The sequence below is a fragment of the Strix uralensis genome, chromosome 5, assembly GCF_047716275.1.
Source record: "Strix uralensis isolate ZFMK-TIS-50842 chromosome 5, bStrUra1, whole genome shotgun sequence".
Taxonomy (NCBI): domain Eukaryota; kingdom Metazoa; phylum Chordata; class Aves; order Strigiformes; family Strigidae; genus Strix; species Strix uralensis.
In genome coordinates this window covers 72,205,262-72,226,933 of record NC_133976.1, presented here as the reverse complement: position 1 = coordinate 72,226,933, position 21,672 = coordinate 72,205,262, and the positions used below count along the sequence as shown (strand labels likewise).

Genomic DNA, 21,672 nt, shown 5'->3' with positions numbered 1-21,672 from the left:
AATACTAAAATGCATATTAACTTGTTTTATTGAGGCACAACAAGGCATTGTGAATAGCCCATACTTGAGGCAATCAATAGTGTAGTAAGCTGGACATTAATACAGTTTAGGGTAAGTGCAAACAATATACATTCACAGCTTTACTAGCAAGGCTACATCACAACTGATAAAGTGCCAAATTAGTGCTGATTCAGTACCCCAACTCCATGATTTCACCTTGCACAACAGGACCATCATTTCCCCCAATAATGGAACCACATATCTTCTATAAAGTCAGTAGTAAGTGCAAAGCTAGTCCCACCCCCCTCCACCAAGGTGTTTGGAGCAGCTCTTTTGTAAACATCGCACTGGATTTTAGTCCTGATAAAGGAGGTATCCCGAAAAGGTGGAGTATTTCCAGCTACTTCCATAGATGGCTCCCCGATGCAGACGCAACCAGATCTGATCTCCCTGGAACAGCTGCAGGACTGCATGATTACTAGCTGTTTCATGATCAGGAGCCCCATCATTTGCATATGCTGACACTAGGACCTCTTCGTTCTTCATGAGATTCACATACAGGGGAACATTTACAGCCAGTTTCAGCATGTGGAAGATGAAGACATATGTACCATTCACCGGACAGTTGAACCTACCAAGCTGGATATCAAAAGTTTCTCCAAGGTTGTTCAGCAATAGATCAAACACAATTGGCTGGTCTAGAGTTCCAGGGGCCAGGTTGGATGTTCTAGCGGCAGAGAAGGCAACTCTCATCTGCTGCGGGAGGGGGTAGACATGCACTGGTAGTATGGTGGCAGCTTGGCTCGTCACTGGCATATCAACAGGGGTGATGCTGCGGGAGTCTCCCTGCCCAGAGTCCCCACTGTTAAAGGTTTCATTGTCTCGTTCTGGACTGCTCACCTGAGAGGAATCACTCCACCCTGCTGTTAAAGATCATTAGCAATGATAAATAAGTATAACAGAAGCATACCCTTAAACCTGCAGGCATAATCTTATGCAGCAAGTGTATGGGCTTTGCAACAGATTTGCCTTTCAGCTACAGCAGGTTGTCAAAGGACCGCAGTGAGAACAGACCTTGGAAGCTGTTTTACATTCATCACACTTGCATTCAGCCAGATGGGCCATAATTTAACTACAAGAAATTACTTCTCATACTTTTTAGTAGAAGAGGGCAGTAGCTTGCAATAGTTTTAGCTTTTGTATTTGCCATACATATATCGGCATAAAAAGCATATGCTAATTTCTGAGTGAAGATAAAGAGTGATTTCTGAAAAAAATTGACAGAATTACCAAGAGTCAAGTAGTCATTTAGTCACCTTCATGATCTGAATTTGCACTTCAAGTTACCTCAGTACTGTTCTTCTGGAGTTGCATTGTTAGTAGGTCATATCAACTTATGATGCTAGAATATTTTAAGTCTGAAGAACTAGAATTGCTCTTAAGCTTTTTGCATCCCACTGCCCAAAATAAAGCAGTTTATCTTTTCAAATATTCAAGTCAAAAGGGTCTAGAATGAAAACATTGATAGATCTGAGAAATTTAGAGCAGTCACGCTCAAGTTGCAAGCCACTGTTATTTCCCCTGGAACACTTTAACATATCCAGTAAAACTAAGTAAAGTTACTATATCTTAATGCTAATGAGTCCTTCCATCAACTGTTAACTCAATCCCTTATTTAATTCTCTTCCTCTGAAGTATATTCTATGAGTTCTTCCTCAGATTGAGAGATTACCTGCTTCATCCTAAAAATTTCCTATGATATGCCATAATTTCCCTTTATTCTTCAAGGTAGCAATCTATAGTTACTATTCATCTCACTTCTTACCTATAGCACTGTAAGTCCAGCTTTTTCCAGCACATACAGCAGGATTAAGTCATCTTGTTTACAACTTCTCAAAATACATGCTATTCATGCTTGGATTCAAACAGCTAGTCTTATGTATTTCTTTAGGTTTTGTACTCCAGCATGGAAGTACAGAGTAAAGCTGTATTCCCAAACAAACTATTTTTCATAGAAAAAGTTATCTTACAAAGTTTCTGGGATCTGATAGCTTACCCAGAATCAGGGGAGACCATACAATTAAGGGAATAAGCCAAATGCAACACTGGAACCACCCTCTGTGTGTTTTCCTAGTCAGTTCATTTGTGAAGAAAGTTCAGTAAGGTACCATTGTGTCAGAACTTTGACATGTGAAGACACCAAATTGAGAATAGTGAAATTAAATCTGTTGTTAAGCTTCCATCTAGCTTGGTTAATTTATACCAAGATTGATCTGTTTGAGCGGTGACAGTACACTGTTTCTCACTATTCACAGTAACATTCCACTTCATCTGCTACACCCAAGCACATGTATATACCTCTGGGAACCTGATGTTTGTCTTACCTCTTGAATTTGCTCGAGGACCACTAGTTATCCCACCTCGTTTATAGCACTGCTGGTAATTAACATCCTAAAAGAGACCAGAAGTATTAGGAAGATGGCAATAAGCAAATCTGAAAACAAGTGGGGCTAGCATAGACAATGGAGTTCAGAATTAAGATGTAGATAAACAGCCTTATTTATGGAAAAAATATCTACTTTTACACTAGCTTGTATGACATTAAAGAGCTATTTCAATGTTAGTTCTATCAAGTTAGCTTCTGAACTATATTCTCAGTTCAGTTCATTGAGCAATACTTTAAATCTCAGGTCTATTAGAAGTCCCTGATTCTGTAAAGAGTATATTTCATTTCAAAGCTAAACATCCTTCTCCCACCAAGAACTTTTAGACATTACTTTTTGCATTTTTTGCCTAAGCACGTTCTCAGTCAGTCCATTTAGGAGTTCATTATTTTATACTACAGAAGCATTGAATACCAACTTTAAAATCCATAGAAAATAGACTCATTTTACTACATCTTATTTGCCATCTGTTTGCATTTCAGACGTTCCCTTCAGACTGCAATCAACCTGTCATACAGAGATGTTGCCTGTCTGAACTGACATCAACTGCTGTCTACTGTTCCAAAAAAGGGTTTTCTCTAGGAAACAAAACTAATCACCAGCTTGTAAGGAATAGCTCACCTGTTAAGATAATGACAAGCTACAGTATTAGTAGCTTTTCCTGTATACAGTGCTCAAAAGGCTACTGGAAACAAAGTCAATACTTACCCTCTGAGAATATGGCATTCCAGCATAATCTCTGCCAGGGAACTGCAGCTGGCCATAGTTGCCATTAGCTATTGAAGGTGAGCCTCTGTAAGCATCAAAACCTGTCCAAATCAAGTCAATTACTCAATGTCTTTCATTGTTTGTTTTACAGTACAAGTCCAGCATACAACTAGAGCTCCCTTTTCACAATTATCATGTGTATTAAATTATGCAATTACACATCTATTCCTTAATTCAGAATTTGGACCAGTGTCTCACTACTATAAAGAATGCATTTCATTAGCTACTCAGAACTACCCACTGTTGATGTATCAAAACTACATGTTTAAAAGTATTAACATCAGACCTCAACAACTGCCTGTGATAATGGGACTTCATGGAACAGCTGAAAAACTTGCTAGATTCAGAGGCAGGATTCAACATAGAATTAAGAAATTTTTTCTATTACTGTTATAATTTAGGTGCTACTATAATATTTAGCCTCTTTAGCTATTATACTAACTACCAAAGAAGAGTTGCAAGCAATTTAATACCAGATACTACCAAACCCTTAACTGCTGTTAAGTTAGAACTATACAACTCATTGTCTAGTATGTGTTCCTACAAGGTATTAAGCAAAGCCCAATAACTGAAACAACTATCACAGACTGTCCTTCCACTTCAGAGTGGAGTAGGCCACAGCTCCCAACAACCTTAAGTTAGTATCTGCTTAAAGTCAGCTGAAGCTTTCTATAGTACTTCAGCTAGCAGCAGAATAGCAACTGATTTGCAGAGACCAAAGAATTGTCCTCTTAAAACTCTTCAGTTTATTAATCCAGAAGGGCTCTCCACGAATCCAGAATGTCTTCCCCCTCCATCCTGGTTTCTGCCAGTAATATTAAAGACAGCAGTGCTAAGCAAAGAGTATCTTGTTTTGGGCAAATACCACAAGTGACACCTGAAGAGGAAATACCCACCCAGAATGTTAGCAAGACAGATGCCAAGACAAAGAACCAAAGAATGGAGGGGGTAAACAGTTCAGAATAGTAAATGAAATAGCAAGAAGAAAAGTCTACACAGTTAAGTAATTTAATAACCTATTAGTGAAATTTTCTACTTTTGTAATTCAAAAGGCTGTGAAATTGCTCTGCCAGTTCACCTGACACCCAAAGTACAGGGACTACAAATAAAAGTCAATGAACTTGCTTAAATTCTACAACAGAAGACCCATTATCTGCACATTGCTCTTAAAGTCCTGTTTTCAGAAGTTTCACACGTAGAAACTAAATTTAATACCATATTGTGTTAAATCCTGTTCTAGTGTTACTACATTAGATTTTTTTCTAAGGTGGTAGCATATACAGACATACCTTTATACCCACCAGGGGAACGGTATGAATTAGCCAGTGACCTTCCACCTCTAGCAGATCCTCTGACAGACCCACGACTGTTAATGTAAGGCTGGGGGGGTCTGGGAATAACATTAGTCTGTGCTGGATAAAAGGCAAGGCTACCATTGCTAACAGGAACAGCTCCATCAGGTTGATAATTCACTGCTTAAAAGAGAAGGCACAGATGAATTCAAAGCTTTTATAACTGTAATAACTTACCACACCTAGAAGCAAGGGCAGTATTAGGAAGTTCAGAGACTGATTAAGCTGCTCTGAATATCCTGTTCTTCTGCTCCTTCATTACTTCAAATAAGTGGGGATCCTCCCCTTTGTTCTCCAGACTAATGCTTGTTAAAGCATGCTGTAGACAGCCCAGGCTGTCAGCATAAGCCTCTAATGTATTCAACAAGATTCAGTTGCAAAGGTCAGAACAAGCTTGCCAGCAGCATCAAGAAAATAACCAAACTAGAATAAAGTTAAGTAACACCTGATTAAGATTTTCACTTTGAACCAACACTGTTCTACTAGCAAGACCTCAGTGGTCTACCTGATAAACTAGGTCATCTCAGCATTGACATCCTTTAAAATGAGACAAACTCAATCTTATTTAGATAGCAATAAGACAACTGTGGAAAGCTAGATATTTGGGTTCAGTCTCTTCAACAGACATTCCTACCACATGTTATTGGGCAGTTCAACCCCAAGCAACAGGTATTCAAGAATGCTTTTCACTCACAGGGTGGCTGAGTTGTTAGCTTTAAATACAGGCCTTGCAACCATGAATGTGTTTCCACAGGACCATCCTTTATATCAATCCAGAAAGCTTAAAACTGATCCAGAATGACAGTCTAAACCCCTTTCTGAAGTCCTTGCAGAGCCACTGCACAAGATTAATCCAAAAATTGTGACGCTTCATCAAAAAACTGTATAGAAGGCTGATCACCTGTAGTCTGTGATGAGAAGGAGCATTCAAGCCAAGCATGCTTTCCTGACTGCTATACTTATATTGTTCTTTGGAGCTCTTCATATGCCTCACTGACTTCACACAGTATTGGTCTATTTCTAGTATAATTCCTATGAAGATTCCTCTAGCACAAAAAGTTTTAAGTGACCTTGAGTCATTTGATTAGATAGTCTTATAAATCCAGATGCCTAGTTGTCAGCTTCCTTTCATCCTAGAACCCATTGCAGGCATTTTTGGGGCTAGTTTAATTTCAAATTTAGTGTCAGCCATAGATATTGTACCAGGTGAATTTATAAGTGTTAAGCAGGTCAGTTCTGCATTGAATAAGGCAGCTCAAGACTCCACTTATCAGAGTTCTAGTATTCCTCAGGTCAGACTGAAAACTTACCCCAACTTTCTTATTTAGCATTCAGCAAGTCCCAGCACTAGACACCACTAGTGACCAAATTAGTGGTTCCAAATAAGAGTATTTCATCATTGCTTCAATTCCAAGCAAACAATTGTTTGACTGACAAGTATCTGCATACTTGAATTTCCCACCTACTAGGAATTCAGGCATTTAAGTGACACTGTCCATGCAACTAGTATAGAAACTGGTTTGAAGCAGCCTCTCACCCTGCTAGCCATTCTAAAGTTAAGCTTACATACCATACCATCAACTAGATTAGAGCTGATAACCTGAATGTTAACTGGTACTACATAACAGTGTTTAAGAATTTCACTAAGAAGAACTCACAACATGTGTTAATGAATTAAAATACCACTATAACCTGAAGACCTTTAAAGACTACTCAAAATACAGATACAAGTTCAGTTCTCACCTGAAGAGAGAGATTCTTGTGAAAGAGAGGTTTGTTCTGCAACATGAGAAGATTGCAACTGGCATTGAGGAGGGGTCTGTGTACTTGCTGTAGAGAAACTCTGATTATATCCTGCCGAATATGAAGAATCCTCTTTAGTTTCCTGGTCTTTACGCGGAGGCAGTGGTGCATTTACTTTAAATACCTACAACATATTTCAAGACAAGTGCTTAACACTACCAGCTGAAGTCTCTGCCTAATGCCACCACCCTGCTATGCCATTGTTTAAATCCACATACCTAGATCAGTTTCTAGAACACCAACTGTTTCTTAGAAATAATCAAGAACATTGTACTTCAACCCATCCTTTTTCCTCTCAGTAAACTTCTAGAACTTACTCCTGTTTACATAGCTACCACCCAAGAAACACAGCTTGACTGACCATAGCTACCATGCAATAAGCTATTTTCCTTCTATGGGAAATCCACTGACTACTTGTCCTACAACTTTTGACCTGAAGCTGGGACAGCCTATACTGAGATAAGATATTCACATCTGGGTGATGTGAATATCTTGGTTCTTTATACATGTCTTGGAACCTGATGCAACACTACTATCCGCTTAAATACCATATTAGACAGTCTTCACCCCCTTGATAAACTGAGCCTCAACTCTACTACTTGTTTTATGTTCCCTCAGAGAAAACATGTAACCTAGATAACTGTCTTGCTATTCAGATTTTAATGTTATAGACTGGGCAGTAGGGTGGTGTGCAGGTATTACTGTTAGTTAATCTAATGAACCAGAGTTCAGTGATGCCAGTGACTGTATTGCTTGATGACCAATAACCCAAAAATACCAGAACTGATGTTGTCAAAAGTGACAACCAGTATCAAGATCAAGTAAGAAAGTCTTATTTTGAGTAAAAGAATCTAAATTTCACAGAGATGTCAACAGTACTGGTACTGAGTCTAGAGGTGTATCTGACCATTTTCCAAGACTATAAACTGTCTGAAGACAGACAAGGGCAAAACTACAGCTAGATGCAAGGAAGAGCTTCACAGCTCTTGTTATTTGAAGAAGCCTGTATACTTAAAATGAGAATGAACACTTTTCCCAGGGTCAAGAAACCAAGTACTGCCCCCTAAGAGGGAGGCAGCACAGAAACCTCTCATGATACTGAAGTATTGAGTATAAGTTTTGAACCATTGTGAAATAATAAATTCTGGTTTTTTACTTTACTAGATGAAATGATCAAAGTGATCCAAAACAATCCTCTTTCTAAAAGAAATGTGAGGATGCTATGCAGTCAGGCTGTCAACACCCACATCCTAGAGTATTTGTATCAAGTGGTCTACTTTTTCCTGTAGTGAGGGTTACAGGTGGAAGGCTAATAAAGGACTAGGGCTACAGGTAGGATCTGCCTTTAAGCTTCCATAAGCACAATGGCAGCAACAGGATGTTTAGACATCTGAGGACATGTAATCAGATGCTTCCATTACTGTCACTGTACTACCACTATTTGGCAAGCAACCGTCTGACTCCTGGCTATCTACTGAAATCCAATGGCTGTGTTTTCCTGGCAGCAATGAGAATCTAAGTAGTGCAGGGAAGAAGAAAACCCTGCACTGCAGAATTAAGACTACCACTACAAAAGGAATTAACATCTTAGCAATTTAGTGACAGATATTTGCCAAGAGAAATCTTGAACATTTAACATCTCTGAAAACACCACAGCATTAATTCAAGTGAACTTGTAGTGGTACCATTATGATCAAAAGCACTCTGAACACAGGCACTAGGTTCAGATAAAATCAGAATGACTGACACTAAGACTCCATATTTATATCATGACACATGCTTATCTTCTAGACTGGGTCCCCAAAAAGACTCTTGATTCCTTGGTCATACCATACTGTTATTTCTCTACTTTCATGAAAAAAATCACCACCTAGCCACTTGGCATAACTTAAATAAATCTGGCTTAGAAAGAACCACTTCCTTATCACCACATGCCTTTTTTATAACGTATATCAAAATTCTGTACCTCTGAAGAAGGTTCTACTTGAACCTCTTCTACAAATACAGAAAACCAAGGATAAAGAGTTATGGTAGTGATTTACTACAGACCACAGCAGGATGTGAGGTGTTTTAGTCATTAATTCCTGTGCTTTGAAAGGCTATCAGCTACCTTCCATTAGATCCTACTACATATGTCTCAATACTGCAAGATGCAGATTGTCCAGCAATTTGTGGAACTGCACTGGTACATTTGTTGAAATGAAGAAAGCCTTTAGAAAATATCAGTTACCTCTTTAAGCTTGCTTTTGAGCAAGAATATTAAATGAAGGTTTCTATCATCTTTTGGAAGTAGAGGAGTAAATAAGACCAAGTACAGGGAAGGGAACATTAACAACTAAATGGAGACTCTTCCTCTGAGTCCCTCTAACCTTGCACTGCAGATTACCAGACAGTAGCAGTGTTAGTAATGTTAGAGAATATTAGCAATGATGTATGGCCTGAAAAAAATAGTATCCATTTGCAAGAAACACCACTCAGACTGTGTGGACTATTCCCTAGATATCTATATTGACTACTCATTAAGATGATGAGCTACACTAGTCTATATCGAGGATACATTTTCCATGATTCCAGTGGACTGAGTTTTACCCCACTAAAGCAAACAGTTTAAGTAGCAGCAAGACAGGTTCAAGCTTCAAGAAGGCTTTTAGTCCTAATAGCTATATACTCCAGGATTCCCTCTCTCCTCTGCAATCTTTATTATTTGAAATATATGCATAAGAACGGTTTAAGTACAGTCAACTTTACCTTGGGGCACAGCTATAAATCTGTTTATTTCAGGTCTGACTTCACCCTCTTAGTTCCTTGAGCCTACTAAGGTATCCTAGTATTAGATTTTGGGACTATACAGAGCAAAGCCAGAATCTCCGTTCTTGGATGATGTGTTTTAAGTTCTGACAGCATTGAGGAAGCAGAGTTCTAATCTAGGTTTTTAACATTAAAACATCAAAATGATCTATCAAGTTCTATACTGTATCAAGAGGAGCCAGTTCCCCAGTATTAGGACTAAGTTATTAGCATTATTGTCAATTATTCTTCCGTGGCCTCAAGCTGCACACTTACAGTCTGCATAGCCTGAAAGGGAGCTGCTGTTATTGTGACAGAACTGCTACTTGCTGGAGGAGATTGAAAGCTTTGCGCTGGTGGTACTGGCGACATGGAGGTGCTTGAAGTAGGCAGTGGTGACTGTGGCTCACTTGGGAGGGGAATAGTTGCCTGAGGGAAGAACAAATGTAATGAGAGGTCACTTGATAGTTATCAGGCAGTGACAGAAGCAGTTAATTTGTTCTAAAGCCTGGACTGACAGAAGTCAGCAGTTTCTACAGGATGACATTTGGACATAGTAGAGCTACAAAATAGCTTTTGCTTACAATTTCAAATCTTGCTGTGCATCCTCAGCAAACAGTACTTCTATTGCAGTCTCTGCTGATTAAGTGAAATGTGCCTATGAGCTACTATACATACCACTCATTGTAATAATTTCACAATAAAGATACATTAAGTATTTTTTCCCCACCGCTAAGGAAACAAAATGCCTTCTGTTCCATTTATTGGAAGGTGATTCTCTGGCTGATATCAAAAGTGACTTCTCTTTTCCAGAGGAATTGAGGAAGTTTAGGGGGTTTGATTTTCCCTCCCAACTTAATCAGTTATGTTTCAGATTAGAAATAATGCTGAGTTGTCCAGACAAAGTATTAACCAGCATTAAGTCTCATCTGTGCAGACAGCAAAATGGAGTGTTGATTTAGAATACCAATATTTAAAGGAATCAGAAGTGAAAAGGAACATAAGGCTCTAGACGCATTTCAGCAACCAATATATTTACCTTACCTGTATTTGTAATAACTCACCTGGGCAATTTCAATCTTTTTAGGTATCAGTGGCTCAGAAATACGTGAACTTGTCTGATACAGTGGCTGGGAAGTATATTTCTCAGTCTCTTGAGAAAGCGATGCTGATGCCTAGAAGAAGCCATATATGCACCTGCTATTAGAAGTATTGCAGAAAACACACAGTGTTCTGGTAGAGCTATGAAATACCAGTGCGTAAGTTGAAACAAGTTGATTTTGAAAGACCATTAAGTCCAAAGTAAATGTGCTAAATAGTCATCTTAACCAAAAGCTTCAAGTAATTAGCTTTAGAGATTCAGACTTAGATTACACTTCTTACACAAGAGGTTGTACAACTAGCCCTGCAAAGTCAGATAATTTTAAGAACTGTAAATTGCTTCAAGCAGTTATTTACAATGAAGTCTGACACATCTGTCTCATTGAATTAAATGGAAAGACATGTCTGATGTTAAGCTTCTGGTAAGCTCTGTTGAACAAAGCTTCAGAGCCAAACTTCGGTTTGCTTTTGCAAAACCTGCATGTTCTATAGTTAGCTCACACTTGTAATGCTAAGTTTAAGAGTTGCTTATACTTAGATACACAGCCTAGGGCTAAAGACTACCGGTGCCGTTCTCACCATGTATATCATCACAGGTGCATCAGAGAGAACTGGTATGCACTTGCATACCAGGAGAGTGCACTGTAACCATGGAGTGTATCTGTGGTTGTGCTGGGACCAAACAAAGCTTATCTACTGCTTTCCATGAGAAGCAGGACTGGAAAAGAAAGACACCACACTTCAAGCCTCAGGGACTAGAGATACACTGGACACAAGCAACCTTAATTTCAAACAATGTTTGCAAAAAACCTCAGAACATTCCACTAAATTAGATGTTCTGCATTATAGCACAGCACAAGTCTTCTGGATGCATATTAAACAACAAAATCATGTAATTCTTGTCAGCACAAGTAGTCTTATGACATTGTAGAAGTGAGAGAAAGTGTCAAGACCAGTCCAGAACTGCCAATTCAAGAGGCAGCAAGACTAATATCCCTGCTGAAACTGTTATATTCAACTATATAGTATATTAAGGAATGAGTGCTACATGCACAGTATACTGATAGCATGTACATCAGCAAAACATATTTAAAAAGCATGAATATTTCCCCATTATAATCTGCATACACTGTATTAGAGTCCAATGGGGGGACAGAGCCAGCTGTGTTCTGAACACAGCAACACACTTAAGAGATCTTTAAGACAGTGATCTGCATAAATTGAAACATCATTTTCAGCTCTAAGCAATAATTGAATGCTAGTTGAAGATTTAACTATACAAACACAGTTAAGAAAGCAAAGTTTGAGGTCTTGGCTGAACATCAGGAAGCCAGATTCCCAGTATTTCTTCAGTTAGTGCTTGAGAACACATCTGTCTTCAGCTTACACAGAAGTCTACTTTCATGACAATATCCACCCTGATTTATGCATCCTCTATGTTGTCATTAGAGGGAGTATTCTACACTAACCAAAGCAAATATTTATATCGCTCATATGTTCCCACAAGAATATGCACCACACTTTCTAGCCTGCATTTTTCACCCCATACCCTTCCCATTTCAAGGGGCAGACTGTTCACTTTGCATTCATGTGGTATTAGGAAGACTTGCAACTATCATAAGTTTTCCAGAATGTATTGCTGTTACTTGCATTCTGTCCCTGTATGTTGTTCAAGCATAGTTATTCAGGAGAGGCCCCACCACAGCTTTCTGTTAGGGCTAGTTGTCACACAGATCTTTGAATGCCAGTGAACTCCAGGGTATATTACCTGTGGTGTCTGTGGTGTCACCAAGTCTTCAGTTTCAGAGCCAGAAAGAGTCTGATCAGCAGATGCTAAGGAAGTGTTTGAACCATGCAGTGTCATGGGTGAAGCAGCAGCCTTGCAAGAAGAGAAAACTGAGATAAGGTTTTGAAAAGACTATCTTAAATATTTGGTTTCACTGAAACTCACACTTTGGCATTTTTAAGTAAAGCTCAGAATGAGGCAGGAGCTGAAATGCTTTGATTAGACTAAGTTTCTTTGTAATTGTTAGTGGCAAGGAAACATTTAAAAGCCAAAGTAGCAAGACATGCAAGCACAGTAAGTGAATTTAAGGTTCACTTAACCATGGCTGCCAAAACTTGAGACATTGTATCTTTGGCATAAGTGACGATCTCAACGATGAAGACATGATCTAGGAAAGAAGCAGCATGTTCTTCTGCACACAACTATTAGCTATGAGTTGAATTTATCAGTTAAATATTCAAGCTATTTCAGCATGTCTTCAACATATTTTTACTTTAAGAAAATTCAAACATTTATTGCTGCTTTTCAAGGACAGCAGCCAACTTTATCAGCATTTGAGTGATCTTAGACTTGCAAGCTACTACATTATATGAAATTTGTTGTTACAAACTACTGACAATAAGAAAAACAAGGACTAAGTCTATTCTAGTGAATAACCTCTATGTCATTCCTTGGCTACAGCTCTGCCTCTTCAGGGCAATCCTAACTTCAACTTACTTGAAGGGGCTGTTGAAGAAAATCACTCTGACTTGGCAGTTTCTGTTCTTTTGGAGCTGTAAAAGAATGCATTAAGCAACATTTACTTTTAAATTCAAACACTACATACAGTTTCAGTGTGCAGTTCAACTTTTCGAAAACATTTGATGTATGAAGATGCACGCTTTTTAGTGTGTGCACTGCAAATATTTAGATTTAGCATCAGTAAACTACACCCAATTGAAAACTTCAGGGTTTCTCATAAAAGAGGACAGGTATTCAATGATAAAAATATTTCTACCACAAGATATACCCACTTTCCAGATTTAAAAAAAGCAATTAAATATTTAATAAACTGGGTAATTGCATTTTACAGCCCAAAAGCCACCCACAAACAGTTTCTTAACATGGCCCATTGTAGAAAGTTCCAGTTTTCTAACTGCTCTTTATCCTGAACTCATTCCCAGCTTATGTCTACATACACCACATCTAGACAAGTTTGTTACACAGATACAGCATGTCAGTTCCACAGCTGGGTTCAGATGCACACGCCAGTCAGTGATTACACAAGCATTCCATTTCCAGGCAGATGCACCAACTTAAACCACCTCCAGCAACAAATAAGCAGGTAAGTGGCTCAAGCTGCCTTTTTTAAAATCAGACAGCAGTATTCTTTATAATTAGACAAGCTGTGTTCACCAGGCCTACTGATCTACAGCCCAAGCAAACCCTGTTAGTGTTTGCAAAGTCTTACATTTTATTACGCTTATAGTATTACTTACCTACAGGACTACTTGCTGGAGTAACTGAAGGTGGTTGAGATGAAACAATGGCACTTGGTGAAGCTTTGTCAAAATCCAGAATGGACTCCTTTTGAAAAAAAGGATTATTCGTTGGGAGGAAAAAGAAATTAAGTATTCTCATCTGACAAGTTGCTGTTAGCTAATTAGAGCTAGATTCATTCATTCAGTGCAAACACACACTGTCAGCACTGTTTTCCCTAACCCAGTAGGAATTGGAGCTTTGTGCTACAACAGCAGAGAAAAACATACTTGCATGAAGTTGTAAGTCCCTTGTATCTGAGTCATCAGATCCTGAAGTTTTTCCCTTCTCAATACTGGATCTTTTGGAAGAGTTGAAGTAGAGCAAAATTCTGCAGCTGGCTGATGTACAGGTTTAGGCACCTAATAAGGAGAAAAGATATTAAACCTAATACTGGAAGCAAGACAAGCTGCCTTATCCAATATACTTCCAGAGCAACCTATATGTGTCAGATACAATGGGCCAAGGAATTCTGTGCCATTATTGATATTTTCTGAATCAACATTTCACTTTGTTAAAAAAGGATCAGCTTACTGTTGCCACAACTAGTTAAGCCACAGAATTCATTCAGTTTCTTGCAGTCAAATGTACAGAAGGCAATAAGTTGCATGCATTTAGCACAAAATTAGACACCTCCACCTAAGGAAGCCCGCATATTTAAGTAGAAGGCCAGAACAAACTTAAAAATAAAAGCTGCATCACTCAAGGTTTAAAGCATACTTCCTCCCAGTAGAGCCCACACCAGTAAGTACAGATCTTTTATTAGGATGGCATTTCCAGATATTCTGAAGAAACTGCACCTAAGAGATACATTGCAAGCATGTTACTCAGGATAAGACCAAAGTGCTTCCCCCAACAAGCAAGAGACTTTCAGTGTACCAGCTCCTGCAGAAAGTATTTCATTAAACTTTTTGAAGTTTGGCATGAAAAATACACCTGTGCTCCCACATGGGAGCTTAACTTTGTAGCTAAATAAGGGCTTCTGCAGGGCCTTATTACTCCCTGATTGTTTCAGATGGTCCCTTAACAGTTCACCCCAACTGATTCTCACTTCACTTTAAAAAGAGGGAAATGTTTTGTCAGAGAACCAGCAAGTCTGAGGTATAAAAAAACCCATGATAGTAAACTCCTTATATAGCAGAAGCTCTGTTATTTACAGAGTGAAAATAACAGACTGGCTAGATAGTCTAGCATGTTTTTTAAAAGCAGCTTGGGAAGAGGTAGGCTTGTTATAGGTATTTTAAAGCCATAATTTTCAGTGATTCTCTAAACCTTTGCTGCTCTTATGCTTGTCTATGCAGCTAGAGGGAGGCAAATCTGAAGACATTAAGTAGTTGCATTATTACAACAGGCCCAAGCATTGAGAAACACAGGAACATGTGAAAGTCTTTACTTTCCTACAGTACAAACATTTGTCTTTCTCATAGGAAGTTACTACTTCAATATACTGTATAGCAGTATAGTTGACTATTTGTATGAAGTCATTAGAAGACTATGGCAGAAGGATATGTGTCATGAGATTTAATTGTCACACTAAACCCAAACCAAATTGATGAAATGCTCTTTGTCCAGTTTTAGGACAAGCCCAAAACCACTCTATTTCCTCAACAGTTACCTGAAACTAATCACTAGCATTTGAAGAAATTCCAATAGTATGCACAGGGATGAAGCTTGCAACGTTTAGTGAGCTTCACAAAGCATAATCCATGTACATGCAGCACATCATTAACTCTGGAGGACTCAACTTCAATCTATGTGGCCCACACAATAGCTCCTTGGTGAGCTCTGAAAAGTTTCACTTTATTCTAGAGCTAGAGGAGTGCATCTTTGTACTATTCTATCTTAATTAGAATTTCTGATGCACAAGCACTACCTGTAACTGACTATGCAAGTTTATATTGCTGTCTAGTTTCCAAAGATGAACAGGAACTAAAGCTATTAAGGATCTAAGTGCAGGACAAAAGATACAGCTGAGTAAAGTTAAAATCTCAGCAAGTTATACATTAAGTTACTAGGAATCTGAATCTTCTTGTCCATCACTTTACTAGCCCTCACTTACAAGCAGACTTAATCTTAAAACACTTGCTGTCATGGTAAATCCATTATGGGTCAAACTGATTAATGCTTCTATGACCCTCTTCCTCCTCACTACAGTTTACCAAGACACAAGTACATCCACCAAACTGGTTCTGTATGTTTGCAAATGAGCAACAGAAGCTTTTCACCTTAAGTCACCTAACCAGGTCAAGGCAGTGTCTTGAGGCTATTAAGACTGCCGACTAGCTACAGAAGACAGACTTGTACATTAAACACAAACAAGTAAAAACAGCCTCGAGAGCATGGAAGCAGAAGAGACTGCAGTGTTTCACTTGTGGTTGCAAAGATGATAGTCTTATGTATGCTTTTACAATTTGTTAGAGTCTTCATCTCCTTCCCCAGCTCATACTCTGTATATTATGCTGGTAGCATTCTTTACTTCAACTAGAAGAGCAAGCACACAGGGTTACATATACAATATTAGGGCTTTAAGCCAGGATTGAATCATTGAGACTCTCCATCCTGTAGAATTTGTTTTCTAGTTCCTGCATATATTAAAATACACCAGCCAGAAGTAGTTACACTGAAGTTACCTTATTGATTTGATGTTTTGCTGGTACTTAGGTGCTTAAAACTCAAATATTTAAGTGCAATACAGACCATACATGAAAAGTATCATGAAGTTAAAGTATTTCAGGTTTTATGCCCTTATAAGAGATGCTTTGAAAAAATTCAGGTACTTGACATCTTTAAGATGGTTTTAAACCAAGTTTTCTTTCTAGCGTACAGTTACATACTGTTTCTGGAAGTCATTACAAGCTGGTAGCATATTCTGAGTTTAGTAACCTGTTAGGCCAGCTCACAAACTTATACATGCTGAGATCACTTAACATTAGTGGTTCAAACAACATTCAGATTAGTTTTACACAGTTTAGGGTTTAATTTGTCATAACAATGTTTCTGAAACCTAACTTCAACACTACTTACATAGTCAAACTTGCTTTCACATAGCAGGCCACAAATTCAGCTCTAACCAAGTTTGCTGGTCCACAGGTTGCACAAATATTTAAATAAAATAACAGTTTAACGGGTCTGCACATCAGCTCACTTTGCTGTCTTAGGCTCAACTTAGGTATTGCACCTTATGGTGCATTAAGTTAAATTAGCATATTTTACAATCTCAGAACCTAGCAGTTTACTAAAAGATCTCAGAGCTCTAACAGTTATTTCAGGGAGTAAAGAAAAGTTAATTTCAGCTCCAGAAAGCAGCAGCAGTGACAAAGCCCATGCCTAGATCCCTGCACAAGATCATTTATAGATTCTCCCTGGGAGTGAAATGGATCCAGCTATAGCACTGCATTGCCTGTTCTTCATATAAGCAAAGGCAAGAAGTTTCATTATCCGAAAAGTTTAATATCAATTGCTCTTTATGTGCACCTCATAAGCCAGATATCTTAATTTTTTAAAAACTGGTTATGGAAACTAGGTTGACAGTACACTATTTTCTACTCATTCAATATATTTTTGATATTAGGATTTGTCAATAGCTACTAAGCAAGAATAAAGCCAGCTGGTGTTTCACTACGGTCTATGTAAATCAAAGTTTGAATACTTCAAAAATACACTTCGTTTACTTACTTCAGCAATCCACCTCAAGCAACCTCACATTCTAACATTTAATTTAGTTTAAATGTTTAGTGCACACCTGGACATTACTATGAAGATTCCTAGGCACTTTGCAAGTTTCTCCAGCTGAGTGGAGACCCTCCTTTTTCCTTACTGCATCAAAATTTTGTCCACCATTTAAGCCATCCATCCGTCCATCCTATATAAAAATAAGAGCCCCATCTCATTAGGAAGCATCTCGCATTTAAGCTGTAAGGTAATCTGACACCAGAAATTCCAAGGCATCTTAAAGTGCTTGAGACTATTCCAATACTTCAGACAGTTTCAGTTATAGTAATACTATGCATAGTTGGTGCACAACACCTACTTGTGCTCAGATTTACTTAGTGAGGCAACCAGGTTTTGTACCTGTACCACCACCACCAGTGGACACAAGATTCTACTCAGCTTGAGTGTAAAGATGAATCAAGCTGAAACACCTTAAACCCATTTTGTTACCCAGTGCTGCATGTTACATACTCTTTTACTTTCATGTTCAACCTTCTGTTTGCGATCCCGCCTCTAGGCACAAGAACATCCATTTTTCAGTTATGCCAAGTTTACGGACAAGATTTAAGCTTAAGCATTTGCTATGAGTAACACGGAATGAATTGATTTCTGCTTTCTTACAGAAACAGAGATAGTGCTGACACTGTACAAGAGTATTGCTCAATTCCCTGTATTTTCTTCCTGAAGTGTAACTCTGCTAAACACTGCTCTAGTGACATAATATGGTAGACAAGGTTCAGTTATCTGTTTTTAGTTATCAGAATTGTTGCTACCCAAGCACAGGTGAGAAAAAAGGTAATGTAACCAGAGGCTAGCAGCCTGCTCAGCTGTAAGCCCTGCAATAGCTTTCATTTTACATTTCTAAAACAAACTATGCTATTGTTAGACTCTCCAGGACAGCAGTATGGCTTATGCATTCATCTGGAAATACATATTTAAGCCCCTGTACAGTTGGTATTGCTTGATCTAGATGTTAGATCTCTCTTGAATCAGCAGCTATTTTAATCAAAAGCCTAAAAAATTACTGAAGTGCTATTTGCATGCAGCCACAGACAAAGTATTTGATCCCTGGATGAGTCATACCTGCTTTGTACTGATAACAGTGGACAGAGCCAATAGCTAGGGATGAACTAAGTTAATTCTTCTGTCTTATGCGTAAAGCAGTTATTCAAGGCTCAAATACAGCCATACTGTGTTGATGTAAAAAGCAAAGCAGACCATCTTGCTATTCAAATATAAAGTTTAACTGCCAGAATTATTTCTCCCAAGAAAGAATGAAATAAGTGTCTAAATATAGGCCTACAAAAATGCACCTTATACAGCCTCTGCTATTAGGTAGCTTTAGTCCAATACACTAGTGTCAAAAGCTTATGACAGGTAAGACTACATATGCCAACTCACTTCTTTGGGTTCCATATCAAACTTCTTTGGCCCCATCTGCTCCTTTGTCCCAACACTTGCAGCTCCCCAGGACTTCGGAGGGTTCTGTAACTGCTGTGATGACACTTGCTGCTGCCTGTCAGCTTTTTCCCAAGCCTCTCGAGTCTCCTGCTTCTTTTGTTCTGGCTCCTCCCTAACATGTGCAGCCCAAGCCTTCACAGGCTCCTGCTTCTTTTGCTCTGGCTCTTCCCTAACAGGCATTTCCCATGATTTCAGAGGCTCTGGCTTCTTTTGTTCTGGGTGCTCCCTAGTTTGGGTTACCCAAGGTTTTGGAGATTCCTGCTTTTGTTCTGGTTCTTCCTTAACTTTGGTTACCCAAGGCTTTGGGGACTCCTGCTTTTTCTGCTCCTGCTCTTCCCTAACTTTTGCTACCCATGGCTTAGGTGATTCCTGTTTCTTCTGGTCCTGCTCTTCCCTAACCTTTGCTACCCAAGGTTTGGGGGACTCCTGCTCCTCTCGGGCACGTGCTATCCAGGCCTTTGGAGCTTCTCGTTTCTTCTGTTCTTCCTCCTCAACACGGGTCTCCCAGGGCTTTGTAGAGTCACACTTCTGTTCCTCTTCTTTAACACGAGCTTCCCAAGGCTTTGGAGAATCTGGTCTTTTTGGTTCTTGCTGCCTAACACGAGCTTCCCAAGGCTTTAAGGTCTCTTGTTTCTGCTTCTGTTCCTGGTCTTCAATATCAACAAGCATTTCCCAGGACTTTGGAGGTTCTTGCTTTCTAGCACACTCAGCTTCCCAAGATTTGGGCTCTTCTGGCTTCTTCTTGACAGAGTATTCTGCTTCAGGCAAATAACGCCTGTTGAGAAACTATATAGACCAGAGAAACTTAATGGCTCCCAAGAAAACATTTTGCTACTACAGTTCAGGTCAGTTAAGTTAGGCCACCCAGCTACTGAAAATTTCAGACTAAAAGCAGAGCCTAGACAGTTTAAATGCCACAGAAACTATGTGGACAGCCATGGCTTTATCCTACAACACTGCAGACTAGCTTTGCTTGGCATGCCAGAGAAGCATGAAACAATCCTAGACAGCACAAGTGAAACATACTTGAGCTGAGTGAATCTACCACCCTTACCCTCAATGCTAACTGATGTTCCTATAGGCAGTGACAATATCAAGTTCAATTGTGATTTCTGTAAAGGTAGCTCTCTTCCTAAGCATCTAAAATACTGTGGTACTGTATTCGTAGACATTCTGCTAAGCATAGCAGCACCATCTCCCCCCAGAATCTTTGGCCTAGTGATGAAGTATAACCCTCATTCTTAATGCAGTTTAAATACTAAGAAGTCATATTCTTGGATTTAGTACCACTGGACTTCAACTCCAGGCTGTGCTTACTGTCAGTAAGTCTGAGAGTTCAATGAAGATGTCCTGAAGTCTTCCTGAGTTACCACTTAGCCATAAACAGGAAGTAAATATAAAGTGAAGAATGTACAAGGCTCACTGGCTGAGATTTTTTTTTGACAAGTTACCAGAAAAGCTTTAGTCAGGTAACAGTGTTACCAGTAGGTTACAAAAGCTTGTTCTAGAGTACACCCTCTAGTGGGATACCTGAGAAACAGGGATTCAGCATTTTAAGAACCAGCATTTCCATTTACAAAAGGACACCCCTCCCCACCTTTTGAACCAAGTCTAATGCTTTTTATGCTACTGCCAGTTGAAGCTTGAGTACTTAACTCAGGAGTCTGAAGGGCTGTTGAAACCAGTGTACATACCCCTGTGCACACAAGTCTGTCTTGGGATCCCTACTTCTCTGACAAATCAGAGCAAGACCTACATCATTCTCAACCCCACCAATATCAAGCCTACTGCAATAAGCTTAGCTTTTATAGACAGCTTTAGTAGATGTGTATTTTCTCTATCCCGTAGTACACAAAAGATCAGTGTTTCCACTGTAACGGCTGATGCTTTGGTTTATTCAGGAAAGTGCCAGAGCATTAAAGTACTACACTGCTTCATGTAATCCTGCCCTATTTATCCCAAATACCCCAGAGAAGCCATAAATTTGAGGTTAGAAATAGAAATGCAACCAAGTCTTTAATGCTTCCTACAAAAAGCAACACCCATGTTGCTGTTCAGACTCCCTTATAAGTTTAAAAAAGGGTTGCAGAAGCGCAGTTATGTTTGACAAATCACAACACTAAAGGAAAGCAAAAGCAGCAGAGTATCTTACCTCCTGTGGCTGTATTTCAGACTTCATAAGCTCCATAATGGATTCTAGAGAAAGGATGTTAATTTGTTTCAACTGATCAAATGCAGAAAGGCAGACCAAACAGTAGCAAGTCTAATTCCATTAAATAGTAGTGCCAATTGCTAAACCAGATATTCTGAAAGCTCAGCTTGTCATTCAACATGCTATTTTTAGATAAGCTTTTTTTTCTGATTCAGTTTTACATTTGCAAAAGTTGAGAGTTAAGCAAGGAACATTTTATAGTATCCATAGTTTTATAATATATAACACTCCCTACACCAGACACTTCTCACATCTTCAACATGGAGACTTGCTCAGAAGACAAATACATCCTGTTACTAGGAATTAGATCTTTTTCTACAATATTAGCCAGAATAGGACACTGCAAGGCTTGCAGCCCGTTTTACTTACTACATTGCAAGTAAGCTACAGCAAAGGATTTGATTTAGCATCAAGTTATGCAAAGACAATGCTCAGTTCAAGCTTATCCCAACATTACGATACAGAAATTGAACCCTGTAATATTCCACCTGTTTCTTTGACAGACTCTCCTTTTGACATCTGTCTTGTTCTCTCAGATTTTCTATTTACTTCTTCTTCCAATTCTTTTACTGGCACAGCAGTGCGAGGAGTCGGAATACTTTCAAAGTAGCCAGAGTCTAGAAGTTTGGATAACAGGTCCTTCATGTGTTTATCTGAAGAGTAAAAATCCATGAAGTTAAGACATGAAAATTTGAAATTAAGGGGTATTCAGATCACAGATCGAGACTC

At 38.9% G+C, this 21,672-nt stretch overlaps 1 protein-coding gene across 3 annotated transcripts in view; it reads right to left on the bottom strand.

The window, feature by feature from the left end:
- Nucleotides 1-21,672, bottom strand: part of CAPRIN2 (caprin family member 2) — a 34,503-nt gene continuing 12,831 nt past the window's right edge. Inside the window, exons 7-20 of one of the 3 annotated variants that reach the window (XM_074871582.1) lie at nucleotides 21,432-21,596; nucleotides 20,884-20,927; nucleotides 18,672-19,517; nucleotides 13,790-13,921; nucleotides 13,520-13,607; nucleotides 12,759-12,814; nucleotides 12,024-12,134; nucleotides 10,219-10,329; nucleotides 9,431-9,583; nucleotides 6,308-6,491; nucleotides 4,502-4,687; nucleotides 3,153-3,253; nucleotides 2,385-2,451; nucleotides 1-923 (exon numbers count right to left, since the gene is read on the bottom strand). In XM_074871582.1, the coding sequence (XP_074727683.1) occupies nucleotides 355-923; nucleotides 2,385-2,451; nucleotides 3,153-3,253; nucleotides 4,502-4,687; nucleotides 6,308-6,491; nucleotides 9,431-9,583; nucleotides 10,219-10,329; nucleotides 12,024-12,134; nucleotides 12,759-12,814; nucleotides 13,520-13,607; nucleotides 13,790-13,921; nucleotides 18,672-19,517; nucleotides 20,884-20,927; nucleotides 21,432-21,596 (2,813 nt within the window). In that variant the 3' untranslated portion in view covers nucleotides 1-354. The remainder of the gene's footprint in view (nucleotides 924-2,384; nucleotides 2,452-3,152; nucleotides 3,254-4,501; nucleotides 4,688-6,307; nucleotides 6,492-9,430; nucleotides 9,584-10,218; nucleotides 10,330-12,023; nucleotides 12,135-12,758; nucleotides 12,815-13,519; nucleotides 13,608-13,789; nucleotides 13,922-18,671; nucleotides 19,518-20,883; nucleotides 20,928-21,431; nucleotides 21,597-21,672) is intronic. The other 2 variants (XM_074871583.1, XM_074871584.1) reach the window with 2 other exon arrangements.